The 19,291-nt window shown below is 45.5% G+C and overlaps 1 protein-coding gene across 1 annotated transcript in view; it reads left to right on the forward strand.

The window, feature by feature from the left end:
- The window catches only part of EXD3 (exonuclease 3'-5' domain containing 3), a gene marked incomplete at its 5' end in the record, with an annotated part of 420,906 nt that overhangs the window by 68,613 nt on the left and 333,002 nt on the right, over nucleotides 1–19,291 (forward strand). The window contains 4 exons of the mRNA XM_082264217.1: nucleotides 297–361; nucleotides 9,554–9,721; nucleotides 9,835–9,996; nucleotides 17,165–17,218. Coding sequence (XP_082120343.1) covers nucleotides 297–361; nucleotides 9,554–9,721; nucleotides 9,835–9,996; nucleotides 17,165–17,218 — 449 coding nt within the window. The remainder of the gene's footprint in view (nucleotides 1–296; nucleotides 362–9,553; nucleotides 9,722–9,834; nucleotides 9,997–17,164; nucleotides 17,219–19,291) is intronic.

Consider the following 19,291-nt stretch of genomic DNA (forward strand, 5'->3'; position numbering starts at 1 on the left):
GCCCAATTTTATTGGAATCCAAATAACTCCCATTGTAGAGAAAAACGCTAACATAGTCAGGGGAAATTATTCTGAATGACAGGCCCACTGTAATTGTGAGACAATGTATTCTTTTTTTGTCCGTCTTCTAACTTTCACTCTCTGCGGTCTTCCCTCCGTATACGTGTCACTTCTCTCTTCCTTCTGGTCTCTGTCTGATGGCTAGACCTTGGTGTGCAAGCATTACATAGAACAAATATGCAACCAGCTGTCCAATCTGTATTGCCTTTCTTACATTGTTTTCTGTTTTATTTCAGGGCCTGATTACACTGAGATTTTATCCACTCTACATAATGCCTTAGCCCAGAAGAATGTAGAGCAGGTTGGTCATTTTCTGGCTCTAAGTGATAAGCATTAAGTATAACCCAAACTAAAAGAAATGTTTTGTCTGAAGTTCTACTCCACTTTATACAGTGCCTTGCGAAAGTATTCGGCCCCTTGAACTTTTCGACCTTTTGCCACATTTCAGGCTTCAAACATAAAGATATAAAACTGTAATTTTTTGTGAAGAATCAACAACAAGTGGGACACAATCATGAAGTGGAACGGAATTTATTGGATATTTCAAACTTTAACAAATAAAAAACTGAAAAATTGGGTGTGCAAAATTATTCAGCCCCTTTACTTTCAGTGCAGCAAACTCTCTCCAGAAGTTCAGTGAGGATCTCTGAATGATCCAATGTTGACCTAAATGACTAATGATGATAAATAGAATCCACCTGTGTGTAATCAAGTCTCTGTATAAATGCACCTGCACTGTGATAGTCTCAGAGGTCCGTATAAAGCGCAGAGAGCATCATGAAGAACAAGGAACACACCAGGCAGGTCCGAGATACCGTTGTGGAGAAGTTTAAAGCTGGATTTGGATACAAAAAGATTTCCCAAGCTTTAAACATCTCAAGGAGCACTGTGCAAGCGATAATATTGAAATGGAAGGAGTATCAGACCACTGCAAATCTACGAAGGCCTGACCGTCCCTCTAAACTTTCAGCTCATACAAGGAGAAGACTGATCAGAGATGCAGCCAAGAGGCCCTTGATCACTCTGGATGAACTGCAGAGATCTACAGCTGAGGCGGGAGACTCTGTCCATAGGACAACAATCCACAAATCTGGCCTTTATGGAAGAGTGGAAGAAAGCCATTTCTTAAAGATATCCATAAAAAGTGTAGTTTAATGTTTGCCACAAGCCACCTGGGAGACACACCAAACATGTGGAAGAAGGTGCTCTGGTCAGATGAAACCAAAATCAAACTTTTTGGCAACAATGCAAAACGTTATGTTTGGCGTAAAAGCAACACAGCTCCTCACCCTGAACACACCATACCCACTGTCAAACATGGTGGTGACAGCATCATGGTTTGGGCCTGCTTTTCTTCAGCAGGGACAGGGAAGATGGTAAAAATTGATGGGAAGATGGATGGAGCCAAATACAGGACCATTCTGGAAGAAAACCTGATGTAGTCTGCAAAAGACCTGAGACTGGGACGGAGATTTGTCTTCCAACAAGACAATGATCCAAAACATAAAGCAAAATCTGCAATGGAATGGTTCACAAATAAACATATCCAGGTGTTAGAATGGCCAAGTCAAAGTCCAGACCTGAATCCAATCGAGAATCTGTGGAAAGAACTGAAAACTGCTGTTCACAAACGTTCTCCATCCAACCTCACTGAGCTCGAGCTGTTTTGCAAGGAGGATTTGGCAAAAATTTCAGTCTCTCGATGTGCAAAACTGATAGAGACATACCCCAAGTGACTTACAGCTGTAATCACAGCAAAAGTTGGCGCTACAAAGTATTAACTTAAGTGGGCTGAATAATTTTGCACGCCCAATTTTTCAGTTTTTTATTTGTTAAAAAAGTTTGAAATATCAAATAAATTTCCTTCCACTTCATGATTGTGCCCCACTTGTTGATTCTTCACAAAAAATTACAGTTTTATATCTTTATGTTTGAAGCCTGAAATGTGGCAAAAGGTCGAAAAGTTCAAGGGGGCCGAATACTTTTGCAAGGCACTGTAGTAACCCCAAATTCAGCACAAGGGCCCTCTGGTGCCCCAATAAACTCTTGAGAGCTCTGGAAGCCCTTAATTATGGGTCCTGTAATATGCAGAATTCAACTTTTTACGAGCAAAATAAAGCTTGTCAGTTCCACTGTACTTCCTCAATGGGGAATGAGCTGTCCTTTCTTTGGCGGACCAATCTGGAGTCGCTGAAGGGGACAGTCCAGAAATTGACTTTTTGGTAGATTTTAGTGGCTGCTGGGACTATAGAGTAATAGTGTGGCCACTGGAGGGTCTCTGCATTCAGGGTGTCTAATTTGGGTTTATTTACTAAAGCTAGAGAGGGAAAAAGTAGTCACAATTGTGCACATAAACCAATCAGCTTTCAGGTTTTATTGCCAAAGCTTAATTGAACAAGCTGAGGTTAGAATCTGATTGGTTTCTATGCAGAAATGTGACTACTTTTGCCCTCTCCAGATTTAGTAAATAACCCCCATTGGGTCCCACTGACCTCCTTAGCCTAAGATGGCTGCACTTTCTTTGTTGAACAGAAACTGTCAGGATATAAAAGTAGGAAGGGTCAATGCTGACTTGTTTTTTAAGGTGGAAGATCTGGAGCACTCATTCTGATCCTACTCCCATTCACTGTGTTTTGCTACTGAAAGATGAAAATAAAAGGCACAAATTATCAAGGCAGTTCAACTGTTTTTATTCTGACTAGTTTTCTTTAAAAAAGAATTACAAGTCAATAAAAAATATCCTCACAAATGCATCTGAAATAAATATAATTTAATTAATATGTGTGAAAATGAGAAGACAACCAACGCTCAGGTGAGCAATCCCGGTGCTGTGGGTGCTGGCCCCGACTTGCCACCGCTGCAGCAGTAGAAATGAAGGAGAAATCCGCCACACACCACCAGTTGATAGAAAGATGAATCCTTTATTAACATACGTCAAAGGTACACTTTAGGTCAGGCATGTCCAACCTGCAGCCCGGGGGCCGCATGCGGCCCAGAACCGCAGGCAATGCGGCCCTATGCCCCCTGAAATTTTTTTTTTCTTTTGCTGGGGAGGAAGGAAGTTGAGTTGGGGGCGCGGGCACAGCGTTTTCCAACTACCTGTAGACAGTGGCAACCTTGGAGGGGAGGCGAGCGCCACCGGATTACAAACAGAGGGGGGATCTCCTACTTACCCGGCGGCCGCTGTCATACGAAGCCCTGCCTCCTGGACTTGCTCCTGTGATAGACAGCACATTGGTAACGTCTATCATAGGAGCCGGTCCAGGAGGCAGGACTTCGTATGACAGCGGTCGCCGGGTAAGCAGGAGTTCCCCGTTCTGTGTCATCCAGCGGCTCTCCTCTCTCTTCATTGCAGACTGCATTGGATGAGCTTGCACTGGTGAGGCTACATTAGATGGGCATGCACTGATCAGGCTGCATTGGATGGACATGCACTGGTAAGGCTGCATTGTATGGACATGCACTGGTAAGGCTGCATTGGATGGGCACGCACTGGTAAGGCTGCATTGGATGGGCATGCACTGGGCTACAAGTGGCGTGCGATCTCCCGGCTGCGGGAGACTTAGGATGTCTGCAGTCAGTGACAGAGCCGCAGCTTCCTGTATAGTTCCAGCTCTGTCACAGGCGGAGTGATATGAAATGCATACAGGAAGCAGTGGCTCTGCTCTCTACTGCAGCCGCTGCTTCCACCAGCAGTACCCGCATGACCAGCAGTACCCGTCAGCAGTACCCGCCAGCAGTCTACAAAATAAGTAGAAAAGGTAGAAAAGGTATGTGCATTAGCGTGTGTAAATTGTTGCAATATGTTTTTCAATAACTAGTTGTGTTTTGTCATAATATGTCATGTCCTTGTTCATACATGTTTAAATAAGGACATGAGATTTTCTGGCTTTCTAAGTCATATGTGCTAGGAGTGCAACTATCCCCCAGCACATAACTGTAAATATCCCAGCATGTGCAGTGTTTCTGACTCCTCCCACCATTACCACTTCAAATCACTGAAGTGGTCATGGTGGTTACAATGTTCCTTTAATATCTCTCAGAAGAAGTAAACCTCTGTATACTGATTCCATTTCATTTGATCGTCCTCTAGTTGTGTTAAATTAGTACTGAGGGGGCGGGGGACGCGGCGGCACGGGAAGGGCACAGTGGCATTTTATTGCTTATCTACCTTAACTATAGTATATATTTTATATGTGGCCCGAGAAAATTTCTCTACACTCAATGTGGCCCAGAGAAGCCAAAAGGTTGGACACCCATGCTTTAGGTGGTGAACAAGCAGCTTAAAAGTGTGAAACGCGTCTATCTCTGTATCCTGTTTTCCTTTGACGTATGTTAATATAGGCAGCTGGTGGTGTGCGCCCAATTTCTCCTTCATTTCTAATTAATATTGGAGTTATAATTATCCCAAACTAATACTAACATCAAAAACAGCAGACCAGAAAGATATAAGGGATAATTACAAAATATAAGCTCTATTGTAACACACAATACTAAAATAAATTTTTCTATAATGTGGTGAATTAAAACTTCTATTTTTCTAATTTTTCCTTATACCTTTCTGGTCTCATGTTTTTATGTGTATAACCACTTCCCGCCTTGCCAATATTCATATAGCCGGGAGGGTGCTCTCTAATTCCAGGAGAATGCACCCATATGTCCTCCCAGAAGTGCGTAGCGGTTTAGTCTCTACAGTCGGTGGTTAAAGAGGAACTGGTCAAATTCCCGAAGCCAAATACCTAATATAAAAGTGCAAACCTATGCTGCAACGGTTTATAAGGAATATTTACCATACCCACTAGCTCCAGAGAAGCTTCAGTTGGCCTTAGATAGATCAGATATAAGCCGGTTCAGCAAGGACCAGCCGAATTTCTGTTTTTAATCGTTTTTATTAATTTTCAAAAAAGTAGTGGAAAATTACAAGGTACAAAACCAAACATAATATCATTGCATACATCCATCACATCATTGAGGAATAGCCGGGAGAACCAAAGAAGGGAAGCACCCCAGAATTGCTACAGGAGTGCTTTGCAAAGTGTATGTATGCCTGGCAACAAGTGGTGGGACAAGTGCATACAACTGGCATCGCAGAGTGTATGCCTGGCAACATGTAGTGGGACAAGTACATACAACTGGCATCGCAGAGTGTATGCCTGGCAACATGTAGTGGGACAAGTACATACAACTGGCATTGCAGAGTGTATGCCTGGCAACATGTAGTGGGACAAGTACATACAACTGGCATCGCAGAGTGTATGCCTGGCAACAAGTAGTGGGGCAAGTGCATACAACTGCCATCGCAGAGTGTATGCCTGGCAACATGTAGTGGGACAAGTACATACAACTGGCATTGCAGAGTGTATGCCTGGCAACATGTAGTGGGACAAGTACATACAACTGGCATCGCAGAGTGTATGCCTGGCAACATGTAGTGGGACAAGTACATACAACTGGCATCGCAGAGTGTATGCCTGGCAACAAGTAGTGGGGCAAGTGCATACAACTGCCATCGCAGAGTGTATGCCTGGCAACATGTAGTGGGACAAGTACATACAACTGGCATTGCAGAGTGTATGCCTGGCAACATGTAGTGGGACAAGTACATACAACTGGCATCGCAGAGTGTATGCCTGGCAACATGTAGTGGGACAAGTACATACAACTGGCATCGCAGAGTGTATGCCTGGCAACAAGTAGTGGGACAAGTGCATACAACTGCCATCGCAGAGTGTATGCCTGGCAACAAGTGGTGCATACAACTGTCTCCCATGACATTAAACTTGTCGGTAATACAATTATCAACATGCAAAAAACAACAAAAACATGTAACATGCTAAGGAAATACGAACCAGCTGAATTTCAATTCATCTGTGATGCAGCCAATCAGCTGAACTGCTGATCTGTCGGAGAAGTCCCGCTGTCAGAATACAATAATGCAACAGGGAGGATTCCTTCATTCACTTCAAATGTGTGGATGGGAGAATCCATTTAGTTTCTTTCATTCAGCCTACTGGCTAATCGAAAAAATAATGCTGAATGTATGGCCAGGTTTAGTCTAATATCCCTACTGCAGGGACACAAGCACCGAAACAAAACAGACTGTAGGGTTATCATTAAATCTTTGTAATGTGGTCAGAAGTGAGTTAGCAGGGTTTTAGAGTGTTGTTGCTGTCTTTGACCCTCCAAGGGGACACACATACAGAATTTAAAATCTGAGGTTCTAACCTTTTCCTGCACAAAAACAAATGTTTGACTGAAGCTGGATTTTATTCTGGCTATGTGGACAGTGCCTTTAAGGAGACCCTGTTGCCAGGATTATTTTAAGGGCCCCTGTAATAGAACAGTATTCATGCTTTCCTCTCTAGTGTGTGCTAACTCAAATCATCCCTTTATTGAGAAGCCACAACTGCCAAAAGCTTTACCAGCATTCAAACTTCTGGGTGTGGATCTTCATCATAGGTGAAGATCTGAATCAGTGCCCGTCCAAGAGGTAAGCATGAATACTTTTCAACAGGGCCCTTTATAAAAAATCATGATGACAGGGTGGCTGTTTACTAGATTGTACTGACATGCTCCTGGACTGTCCCAATTTTCTTTATTTCCCCTTGAGTGCAAATAACTGAGCAATGAATGGCTGTGAATGTGAGGCTTCATTGTATTGGCTGTAGCATGGAGATGAGGAATTGTCTGCAGGGATCTTGGTGTTGTGATTCCCTAAAGCGTATTTGCACATTTGCAGTGAAGCTGGGGACACAGCTACTTTATTTTTGTTAAATGGCCCCATTCACATAGCATAACTGAAAAAAAAAAAAAAAACAGCTTATTTTTTTAAATGCTCTAGTCTAGACACTCCAGCAATAAAAGATCCTAGGTGTTTTTTCTTTGTTTTTTAGGGGGGTGAGCAGCTGTGTTTGCCATAATTAAAAGAGAAGTATGAAAAAAAAATTATACTCCCCTATGTGGATACAGTATCGATCCGATGCTGCATTTGTCCCCCGACGGCTGCAGTGAGAAATGAGTGATCAAACACAGCTGATCGCTCAGTTCTCCCTTCTGCTCTGAGCAGAGAGCTGGAGCTGTTAGTCCCGGCTCTCTGTTTTGCCCCTCCCAGCGCTCACTGGAGCGCTGGACTGTGGAGGGGGCGGGAGGGACTAGTTCAGGCTCTCTGCAGATTGCCGAGAGGCTGAGCTAGGTGCCGATCCAGGGTTCTGGGTGGATCTCGACCATATGGACGGGATCTTTTTCAGAGCCTGGACCAGCTGAGTGACGTCAGCCAGCAGCGTACTTGAGTCCACTGTTGGCTTAAAACAGGTTTCAGGAGTGCAGAACGAACTGTGCCAATGGCAGCTGGTGCTCAATACTTTTGGGGGTGGGGGGGGTGGCAAACCAACGCCCCCACGGGAGACGGACGGAGATGCGGCTATCCGGGGCCTCATTACCTTAGGAGGCAGATGACGAGTCCCAGGATGACACTCTGATCTCTCCTCCTCCTCCCTCTACTGTCCGAGCCTGGGAGTGCTGGATGTGGCTGCAGGTGAGCTGTCCCTGGAAGAGAGAGCCAAGTCAGGGCTGGAGAGGGCCAATGGCTGAGCTGCTCCCTGACTCTTCAATGCTTCGGGGCCATTGGTTCTCCTCCTGGCTGAACAGGAAGTGGGTCCTAAGACTCCCTGGCCAATCGGATCCCAGGAGCTGGTTCCTGATTGGCCAGGAGGAAAAACAGAAAGACAAGTGGGAGGGCTCGGGACACAGTGCTCTGTTTCCCCCAGCCCACCCTTTTTTGAAGCGAATTAGAGCCTCAGGCTCTAATCATGTGTTTAAAAAAAAAAATAAGCAACCCACTGGAATCCATGCGTCCGGCGCCCTGCATGTAGATTAGGGGCTGGGTGAATGGATTAGGGGGGTGGCACCCCTGCGCCCCTAATGGATGGCTATACTTCTCCTTTTAACTCTGTCCATACTGTTCAGGCAGATCTTTATTGCCAACTTATTCCTGAGTCCTGTCCTAACAAAGTGTTAACGGTGTAGAGGCTTAGCTTCTTGCATTGTATTTATGAGGACAGACATGAAACCAGCTCACTCTAGCATGGTTAAAAAAAAACATGCAGTCAGCCATGACACCTCCTCCTTAGAAGCATCTAAAAGGTAGGAAAAAAAAGGCCTGCTGTGTAAATGGGAACACAAAACATACATACTGTCATATTTGACTGTAAAAGGGGAATACACTTTAAGATGTGATAAGTGCGCTTCATTCATCCTGTTTACATTCACCCAAAACTGAAATGGTAATGGAGACTTAAAGAATTAAATTACTGTTTAAAGCAGGGTTTCTCAACCAGGGTTCCGTGGATTCCTAGGGTTCCTCCTGAGGTTGCTAGGGGTTCCTTGAGCAATGGGCAATTTTTGCCTCTCCGATAAGTTCTCAATGACACCATTGTTCCTTTTAGCTATCTGTAAGGGGGGTAATTCTTCCCAATGACTGTCACACTAATGTGTCATGAGTTGTAGATTTTTAATATTTAGCAGGGGCTCCCCGAGACCAGAAATTTATTTCAAGGGTTCCTCTGTGTTGAAAAGGTTTAGAAAGGCTGGTTTAAAGGAACATGCCAAAATGGAAACCTAGGAGTGGCTTCTTTTGACCTATTTGTAAAGGTACAAGGTCCAGGACCCTTCATCTTTGGTTCATTACTGATTCAGGATAAGCTTGTGCTAATCAGGTGTCCCAACACTTCATGAGTAAAGTCCTGGCCTCAGGGTAGTAACTTGCCAAGGGAAAAGGGGAAAAATGATGGCAGGCAATGTAGAAAAAAATTATCAAGCATTAAGGCCCCGTTCACACTGGGGCGACGCTACTTCCCGGGGCGACCACTTAGGTCGCGGCGCGCTGCTCGCACCGCGACCTCGGAGCGGCCGGCACGGACTTCATAACATTGAAGTCTATGCAGGTCGCTCCGGGTCGCCCCAAAGAAGCTCCGGACCCTTTTTCTAAGTCGGAGCGAATTGTGTCGCTTCTATTAGAACGGGTCCATAGCTTCTCTATGGAAGGCGACCTGTCAGGCGACCAGGTCGCCTGACAGGTCGCCCCAGTGTGAACGGGGGCTAAACAACTATCAAATACATAAATAATATAAAAATGATGGTGGTCTGCGCCTTCAAAAACAATTCAGCAGTTTCTGTTTCCCATATTCGTGCCCCCAGGAGTTCCCTGTAAATGCTTCATGACATGTTTAAAGAGTAACTCCAGCTAAACAGTTGTCATAACCACCTTTCTCTTTCTTGCCCATCAGTGTAGAGTTTGGCCATGCCCACTGCAAGCCTGAATGAAGCTTTTAGCTTGTGTGTGGCAGCTCTGTAAAAAGACAGACTTCAGGCAACTGCCTTAGCTAAGTTGAAATGTACTTTAAGATAATGCCATATATATATTTGCCCATAGCTGTACTTTATTTTGTTCTTGTGTGTATATATGCTTCTAAGCAGTTTTTTTCTGCCCTGCCAGGCACGAAAGAATATGACAGATTTCCTGGCTACTATAGATGACCCGCAGACCGCTCTCCTCGACTTGTTGGAAAGTTGTAACATCTCAAAGGGAAAAGGGAGTTCTCTGGCTAATATAATTGCTAATGAAACTCAGAAATGGTTGTTGGAGCATCCCGAATGCCAGCTGGTGAGAACTAAATGCCAACCAGTCATAAAATCATTTTTGCGATTAATTTCTGTATTGAGCTGCATGTCTGTAGTTATCCCTTAATGGTCCTGTACGTTGTTTTCTCTTCCCAGTCTGGGTTAAGTTTGAGAAAGGTTCAGGCCCGCGTTTTCCACCTGGTCACTGAAGGGCAGCTGCTAGATTACCTCATCTCCATTTATCGCCTGCAAGAAGCTGATCGCTCTTTTCTGCTGGGTCCTGTCACACACCTTTACCAAATGGGCAAATATAAAGAGGTAAGAGCGTAAAAATGCCGTACCGGGTTTGTAGAGATGTATAGTAACTAAGTAGAACTACTTCACTACTGTGCTTAAGTACTGAAAGGCGGTATCTGTACTTTCCTGGAGTATAATTTTTTTCTCCTACTTTCATTTTTACTTTACTAAATTTTTTAGATGATTTCAATAATTCTACTCCGATATTTTTTTTTTGTGCTGCATAGTTACTCGTTACAATTATAAAAATTACCACTGCCAGAACAGTAGAAGGCAGGTTTCATGAAGCTCAAAAAAATGTGTATAATGTCATGTGTAAATCAGCGCATACGAAAATAAATGCTACTGTATGTATAAATAAAAGCTGCTATACCAAATCTCTCCACTAAAAAGAAAATATGAAACAAACAAATTGTGATTGTCCTTTAGGTTATTCATCTGAAATAATAAAAAACAATATGATGTTCAAACTTTTGACTTCTTTCTATAATAACTACATAACACAGTACTTGTACTTTTACTTTCAGTACTTGATTAGCAATTTTTTTTAAAAAACTACTTGCAATACTTAAGTACAAAAAATGATGAATACTTTAGTACTTCTACTCAAGTCACTTTTTGATAGAGCACTTCCATTTCTACTCAAGTCACTTTTTGATAGAGCACTTCCATTTCTACTCAAGTCACTTTTACTTTTACTCAAGTATGGGTTTCGAGTACTTTATACAACTCTGCAGGTTTGTCTGTTGTAAAGCAGTTTGTGCATGCCATACTACTTAAAGAAGTGCAGCCAAAGGTTTGGCTGTACTTCTCTTGTCGATCATATGAGTGCAATTCATTCTGCACTCTTGTGACCTATTTTCAGCAGACAGCGGGCTGAAGCCCACAGTCAGCTTTCATAGAGTCTGTCCAGGTTCGGGTAAAATTGCCACAATAAAGTCGGGATCCGCCCACAACCCTGGACCGGCACCTGGCTCAGCCTCTCAGTGAGCCGCTGAGAGCCTGATCCGCCTACTCCCACCCCCTCCACAGCCCAGCGATCCAGTGAGGGGGTTAGAGTAGAGAGCGTTGACTCGCAGTCACCAGCTCTTTGCTCATGGAGCTCAGAGAACCAGACAATCATCTGTCTTTGAAAAAACAAACAAACCCAAACTTCTCTTTTAAAGTGAGCCTTAAGCTAGTGAAGGGAGGTGGGTGTTGATGTATTCACCTTAGGTGAGAGTGACATCACCATCCTTAGATGATATCCCAAGCAGTAATCCGCATTGTCAGAATTGTAACTATCACTCTTGTCTAGGCCCGGTTAACACTGATGCGGTATCACTCTTGTCTAGGCCTGGTTCACACCGATGTGGTGCAGAATTTGCAGTGAATTCTGTGCGGTTTGCGCACCGCATCAAAATTGCATCCCGTTCATGGGAACCGCCGTGGTTGTATATGTTAACGATACCCCAAAATCGGTTTCCAAAATGCAGTGCGATTTGCAAAATCTGATTGCATGGGTGTGAACACAGTTTAACAATTTTATTTTTGTATTTACTACTTCTAGCCTTTCTACAGGCGTCCACTAAAAGGGCCACCTGGGAACACAAAATGGAACCTGGAACGGATGATCGTGCAGTTTTTAATCTTACTGTAAGCCATGATATGGCCAGATATTCATTTGCAGAAACTTCTACCAGATCCCCTAAAATGGCTCCCTGGATATTCAAGATGGCTTCAGTGATGCCTATGTCCTCTTTTCCCCTGGCTTCTCCTTTCTTGTGATTATTAGCAGACAATGGTGGAATTCAGAGCACAGCAGAGGCTCATGTAGTGTGCAGCTATTCTCTGAAGACCCCCTGAATGGAGCAGGCGGTGCCTGAGAATAATAAGGGGTAGGCAGAAGGCTGGCTAGTGTTTCATGGCTGTCTCATGTTACACTTCAGCCTTTTGAAAGAGTGACTGTGGCATGCTGAATGAGACTTTGCTGCACTCCAAAAGGCAGAGAGGAGAGGACAAAGGTGCCTCTTGTCACAGGCAGGCCCCTCCAGCTGAGAACAGCCATTGTCACACAAACAGAGGCCCAGTCTGGCAGTCCGTGCATGCTTCACTGCTTTCTGATAGTGCAGCAAATGCATTCAGCCTCTTGTCAGCTTGGATTAGCGTAGGGTCCTGAGAATGAATGGCCTGGGATGTATTTAAGGTCTCAGGGTGGCCTCTGTCTGTGTAGACTAAGCATGGTATGCTGCGGTGTGTTCTTGAAGGGACCGCGCTACCTGTGGATGTCACTTGAGTAAATCTCCATAGCTGGGTGTCGCTTCTAAAAGGCGACACTAAATTCTGCCTGGCCTAAACAATGAAAAGGAATCTGTCATGGGGCGAAATACCTGGATCAGAAACCTTCCATGGTGGCTGCCATGCTCTGACTCCTTTATACTGTTTATGTTGTATATTTGTTGATATGTTGGTTTTCAATACAGGAAATCCTGGGACACTGGTACTCCATGTGGAGCGTTCCGCACCAAAAACGAGTGAAAAGAAACTTTGCGCAAATGTTCCTTACTACTGTACTCCATGTGGAGCGTTCCGCACCAAAAACGAGTGAAAAGAAACTTTGCGCAAATGTTCCTTACTACTGTACTCCATGTGGAGCGTTCCATGCCAAAATCGAGTGAAAAGAAGCTTTGCACAAATGTTCCTTACTACCGTACTCCATGTGGAGCGTTCCACACCAAAAACGAGTGAAAAGAAACTTTGCGCAAATGTTGCTTACTACCGTGCTCCATGTGGAGCGTTCCACACCAAAAACTAGCGAAAATAAACTTTGCGCAAATGTTCCTTACTACCGTACTCCATGTGGAGCGTTCCACACCAAAAACTAGCGAAAATAAACTTTGCCCAAATGTTCCTTACTGCCGTACTCCATGTGGAGCGTTCCACACCAAAATCTAGTGAAAAGAAACTTTGCGCAAATGTTCCTTACTACCGTACTTCATGTGGAGCGTTCCACACCAAAGACGAGTGAAAAGAAACTTTGAGCAAATGTTCCTTACTACCGTACTCCATGTGGAGCGTTCCACACCAAAAACTAGCGAAAATAAACTTTGCGCAAATGTTCCTTACTACCGTACTCCATGTGGAGCGTTCCACACCAAAATCTAGTGAAAAGAAACTTTGCGCAAATGTTCCTTACTACCGTACTTCATGTGGAGCGTTCCACACCAAAGACGAGTGAAAAGAAACTTTGAGCAAATGTTCCTTACTACTGTACTCCATGTCGAGCGTTCCACACCAAAAACTAGTGAAAAGAAACTTTGCGCAAATGTTCCTTACTACCGTACTCCATATGGAGCGTTCCACACCAAAAACTAGTGAAAAGAAACTTTGCGCAAATGTTCCTTACTACCGTACTCCATGTGGAGCGTTCCACACCAAAATCTAGTGAAAAGAAACTTTGCGCAAATGTTCCTTACTACCGTACTCCATGTGGAGCGTTCCGCACCAAAGAAGAGTGAAAAGAAACGTTGCGCAAAGGTTCCTTACTACCGTACTCCATGTGGAGCGTTCCACACCAAAAACTAGCGAAAATAAACTTTGCGCAAATGTTCCTTACTACCGTACTCCATGTGGAGCGTTCCACACCAAAATCTAGTGAAAAGAAACTTTGCGCAAATGTTCCTTACTACCGTACTTCATGTGGAGCGTTCCACACCAAAGACGAGTGAAAAGAAACTTTGAGCAAATGTTCCTTACTACTGTACTCCATGTCGAGCGTTCCACACCAAAAACTAGTGAAAAGAAACTTTGCGCAAATGTTCCTTACTACCGTACTCCATATGGAGCGTTCCACACCAAAAACTAGTGAAAAGAAACTTTGCGCAAATGTTCCTTACTACCGTACTCCATGTGGAGCGTTCCACACCAAAATCTAGTGAAAAGAAACTTCGCGCAAATGTTCCTTACTACTGCACCCTCCCCTCCCCGCCCTTTTCTTACTATGTTTATCAGAATATAAAGGCATTATTGCTAAAAAAAATTATAGTGGGTTTTATATGAATTTTTTTTTTTTGGTAAATTCAGGACAAAATATAACATTGTATAAGGAGTTCTAGGCTCTTTTTTTCTTTTTTCCAGGCTATACGTAACTGCTTTGCTGAAAAAGCCCTTGAGGTTGATTTACTAACACTGGAAAGTGCGAAATCTGGTGCAGCTGTGCATTGTAGCCAATCAGCTTCTAAATTCAGCTTGTTCAATTAAGCTTTGATCAAAAAAAAAAAAAACTGGAAGCTGATTGGTTTCTGTGGAGAGCTGCACCATATTTTGCACTCTACATTTTTTCCAGGTTTTACTCAACTGCTTTGCTGAAAGAGCCCTTGGGATTGATTTACTAAAACTGGAGAGTGCAAAATCTGGTGCAGCTGTGCATGGTAGCCAATCGGTTTCTAACTTCAGCTTGTTCAATTAGGCTTTGACCAAAAAAGAAAACTGGAAGCAGAGGCGTACCTAGAGTCTCCAGCGCCCTTGGCGAGGAACTGTGTCGGCGCCCCCCCAGGTAGAGAGAGTTTGACAGAGAAAGAGGGGGGGGGTGACAGAGAGAAGGGATGACAGAGAGAGAGGGGGGTGAGAGAGAGAGAAAGAGGGCAGGTGAGAGGGAGAGAGAGCGAGAGGGCAGGTGACAGGAAGAGAGAGAGAGAGGGGTGACATGGAGAGGGGGTGACAGGGAGAGAGGGGGGGGTGACAGGGAGAGAGAGGACGGGGGTGACAGGGAGAGAGAGGACGGGGGTGACAGGGGAGAGAGAGGACGGGGGTGACAGGGAGAGAGAGGACGGGGGTGACAGGGAGAGAGAGGACGGGGGTGACAGGGAGAGAGAGGACGGGGGTGACAGGGAGAGAGAGGACGGGGGTGACAGGGAGAGAGAGGATGGGGGTGACAGGGAGAGAGAGGATGGGGGTGACAGGGAGAGAGAGGATGGGGGTGACAGGGAGAGAGAGGACGGGGGTGACAGGGAGAGAGAGGACGGGGGTGACAGGGAGAGAGAGGACGGGGGTGGCAGGGAGAGAGAGGACGGGGGTGGCAGGGAGAGAGAGGACGGGGGTGGCAGAGAGAGAGAGGACAGGGGTGGCAGGGAGTGAGGGGGGGTTGACAGGGAGTGAGGGGGGGTTTACAGGGAGTGAGGGGGGGTGACGGGGAGTGAAGGGGGGTGACAGGAAGTGAGGGGGGGTGACAGGGAGTGAGGGGGGTTGACAGGGAGTGAGGGGGGTTGACAGGGAGTGAGGGGGGTTGACAGGGAGTAGGGGGGTGAAAGAAAGTGAGGGGGGGTGACAGGGAGGGAGGGGGGTTGACAGGGAGTGGGGGGGGTGACAGGGAGTGGGGGGGGGGGTGACAGGAAGTGAGGGGGGTTGACAGGGAGTAGGGGGGTGAAAGAAAGTGAGGGGGGGTGACAGGGAGAGGGGCGGGGGTGACAGGGAGTGAGGGGGGATTGACAGGGAGTGAGGGGGGGTGACAGGGAGTGAGGGGGGGTGACAGGGAGTGAGGTGGGGGGGATTGACAGGGAGTAGGGGGGGAGTGACAGGGAGTGAGGGGGGTTGACAGGGAGTGAGGGGGAGTGACAAGGAGTGAGGGGGAGTGAAAGGGAGTGAGGGAGGGGTTGACAGGGAGTAGTGGGGGGTGACTGGTAAAGATACACCGCCCCGGTCCTTGTACGTGATGGTGCACTGCTCGGCAATTAAGTCTCCATCCTACCTCCATCACCGCATCCCGGCCCGGATCCCCGCAGACACACACTCTTTCACCCTGTGATCCTGTCAGTCTGGGCGCACTCCCCCTCACTTCCAATCAGCAAAGCTGCAGCATCTCGGGGGAACACGCTCCGGCGCTCGTCTCAGCAGCCGCGAGCAGCCAGGTGGGCAGGGACAGTCACCTTCCAGCGTCTACAAACACAGAGCATGGGCGGCCGGAAGGCGAAGTGAAGAAAAGGAAGGGAGGGAGTGGGGACACCGGTTGCCGGTGGCGCAGGCTGAGGAGCGGTAATTCACTGCTACAGTGCCAATGTTTTTGCGCCCCCCCCCCCCCTCGGCCTGCGCCCCTGGCGGGCGCCGTTCTGGCCAACCCCACGGTACGCCCCTGACTGGAAGCTGATTGGACATTTCCCCAAAAGAGATTGCAAAATGCAATGCGCTTGCCAGAATCTCATCGCATGGGTGTTCACATCCCTGCAATGCAATTAGGTGTGGAGAAAAAAAAGTGTCCTACAACATTTTGGTGCAATTTGTGCCATACAAAATATGTGGCTCAAATTGCATCGCACAGACGTCACAAGTGATGTGCGCAGGAACGCGGTGCGTTTTTGGTGCAAATCCCATGCGGTGTTCAGCATGCACCAGTATGAACCCAGGCTATGTTCCATGAATGACACCTTCAAACAGAACCCAGGCCTAAAAAAAGCAATGGAATAAAAAACGTCAAAAAACGCCAGTTAGCCGTGTTTTTAGGCGTTTAATGACGTTAGAGCGTTTTTACGGCTGAAAAACGCCACTAAAAACCCACTAGTTTTCGTTTTTTTTTTTACTGCCAGAAACTGTCCCTGCCAAAAACTGCTGATAACAGCCTATGTGTGCATGGACAGATAGGATAACATGCTGGGGAGTTTATTGGTTGCAGGAAAAAAAAACAGCCGCTGTAAAAACGTCCCGTGTGCATGAGGCCTTATAGTTTTCATTTAGATATCTTTCATCCTATACCAAGGCGTCGTTCACATGGCTTAAGTGACATAAATTTTCATTTGATTAGTGGCTGCAGCGCATGGCCGAATTCGATCAATTTATGGCCATTTCTGCTGAACAGAAGTCACCTTGTGTTGAACAGGATGTGGGTACATTTTTCATTTGATTAGCGACGCCAGCGCTGATCATAGCATTCTGACAGTGGAGGAGTCCCCACTGTCAGAATACAATAGCGCAGCAGGGAGGATTCCTCCATCCACCTCCCTTGTGTGGATGGGAGAAGCAGTTTGCTTGTTTTTTTTTCAATCAGCCCTTTGATCGATCGGGAAAAAAAACAACCCATCTATGTCCAGCTTCAGCCGTTCGAGTAGAAGCTTTGTTGAGCTTGATGTAAATTGTGTTCTGTACTGTGCTGTGGAATATATTTGCAGTAGAAAAAATGGAATTGCTACAGATACATAATATTTTTCACTTTCTTTGGCAGGCAGCCATTTTAGGTACCAAACTAAACCTGCAGCAAGATCTGGACCTGGAACAAGTGAGTGGATAATGTGCTATTCTAGTTATGGCCCATAGAATATCTGGGTCTCGAATTGCATGACTTAAAGTGATACTAAAGGTATTTTTCTTTTTCTAATAACAAGCATGTTATACTTACCTGCTCTGTGCAATGGTTTTGCACAGAGTATATAGAAATTGTGTCGCTGGATAGATAGGCTAGAAGAGTGTTATGCCATCCCCCAACAAATTTGTTAGAAAAAAAACAAGACTGGACCGAGTGTGCTCTGGTTTTGCAAAGAGCAGTCTCTGTCCTCCTTTTCTCAGGACCCCCGCTGGCGCTGCTTGATCACCCCCCCCCTCCCTGTGGAGTGCCCCCATAGCAAGGGCCACTTGTGCATGCTTGCTCCTGAGCCTCGCTGTGTGTGTGTCCATAAGAGACACAGAGCGGGGCTCACCACCGCCCCCTGCTTTCTCCTGACTGGCTGTGGTTGACAGCAGCAGGAGCCACAGGGAGAGAGCAGCTGCTCTTGTGCACATCACTGGATTAAGACGGGCTCAGGTAAGTATTAGGGGGGGGGATCAAGGGAGAAGGAGATGCATACTGAAGGTTTTTTACCTTCATGAATAGAATGCATGAAGGTAAAAAACTATCAGCCTTTAGAATCACTTTAAAGCCAAACTCCAGCCAAAACTTTTGTTCTTGTTTTGAATACATCGGGGAACAGTTAGAACTTCTTCAAGCTTTTGTTGCTGTCTGTAACAAAGTCTGTTTTCCTAAAGCAGAGTTCCGGCCTCAAATACATTTTTTAACTAAAAATACCCCTATAATACTAATCCATCGCCCTTTACAGCTATTTTCATACTTACAAGTTGTACAGTATTGGATTTTAGTCAAAATCTTACTTCTAAAAACACTGTCTGAGCGCGGCCATCTTGGATGAAGCCGCAGTGTAGTCTGCTGTGTCCTTCTTCCTGATTCCAGTTCATTCTGGCTACCCAGAATGCACCTGGCAATCTCGTGCATGCGCTGTACTATGCGATCGGCATAGAGGAGAGGAGCGGCCGGCCACCCACGTCACTGCCCATTGCCTCTTGGGAGTGATGACAAACAGCTCCCAGGACGCAATGCAAAGGCGGAAGTGATGTCGACGGCTGCGGCCACAGAGGGGGCAGAAGGAGGAAGTACAATCAAAAATATAATGTGATAATCAGCGCAAACCATAAAACATTTAAAAATCAAAACTATATAACTGTATGCACAAGGCTGCAAACAATCTGTGCCAAACACAAAACACCAGTGACAAAATCGATAAAAAATATTGCTACGCCAAGTGAATCAAAAAATATACATAAATAGCTTATAATCTGAAAGCAACTCAATGCTTATATAAATCAAATACAAATCAATATGTTGAAAAATCAGTGATAAATAAAGTCCCAATGGTGAAAAGCTATAGGTGATCAATGAAATCAAAACAAATAAGGAAATGAATCTTCATCTGTGATCAAAACAGTGTAAAGTGCTGCATGCTTCACTCCAGTGCTCCCAGTGGCTAGTGCAAGATCAGCAGCTCACCTTAGGAATAGACTCATAAGAGTCATAAACGCTTTGGGATGTATATGGATATGGATAACAGCCTGGTCTCCCCTCTTTCACTTCTCCAGCTGACACTGCACGTGAGCCAAAAGCTTGGTATAAGAAAAAGGGAAGAAGGGATCTAGTGCTCTCTGCTTTAAAATGCTTTATTACATTTAATAGATAAAGGTCCACTTACATTCTTATGCACTTAAGCAGTGCGGGCTTAACAGCGTCAGACAGTCAGATAACTTCCTGTGTACCTCCAAGGAGACTTCGTCAGCGGGGTCATGACGAAGTCTCTGACGTAACGCATACGGGGGAGGAGCCTACTCGCAGTACGTCGGTCCTTGGAGGTGCACAGGAAGTTATCTGACTGTCTGACGCTGTTAAGCCCGCACTGCTTAAGTGCATAAGAATGTAAGTGGACCTTTATCTATTAAATGTAATAAAGCATTTTAAAGCAGAGAGCACTAGATCCCTTCTTCCCTTTTTCTCATACCGAGGTTTTGGCTCACGTGGAGTGCCAGCTGG

This window comes from Pelophylax lessonae (genome assembly GCF_965119305.1).
Source record: "Pelophylax lessonae genome assembly, chromosome: 7".
Classification (NCBI taxonomy): Eukaryota; Metazoa; Chordata; class Amphibia; order Anura; family Ranidae; genus Pelophylax; species Pelophylax lessonae.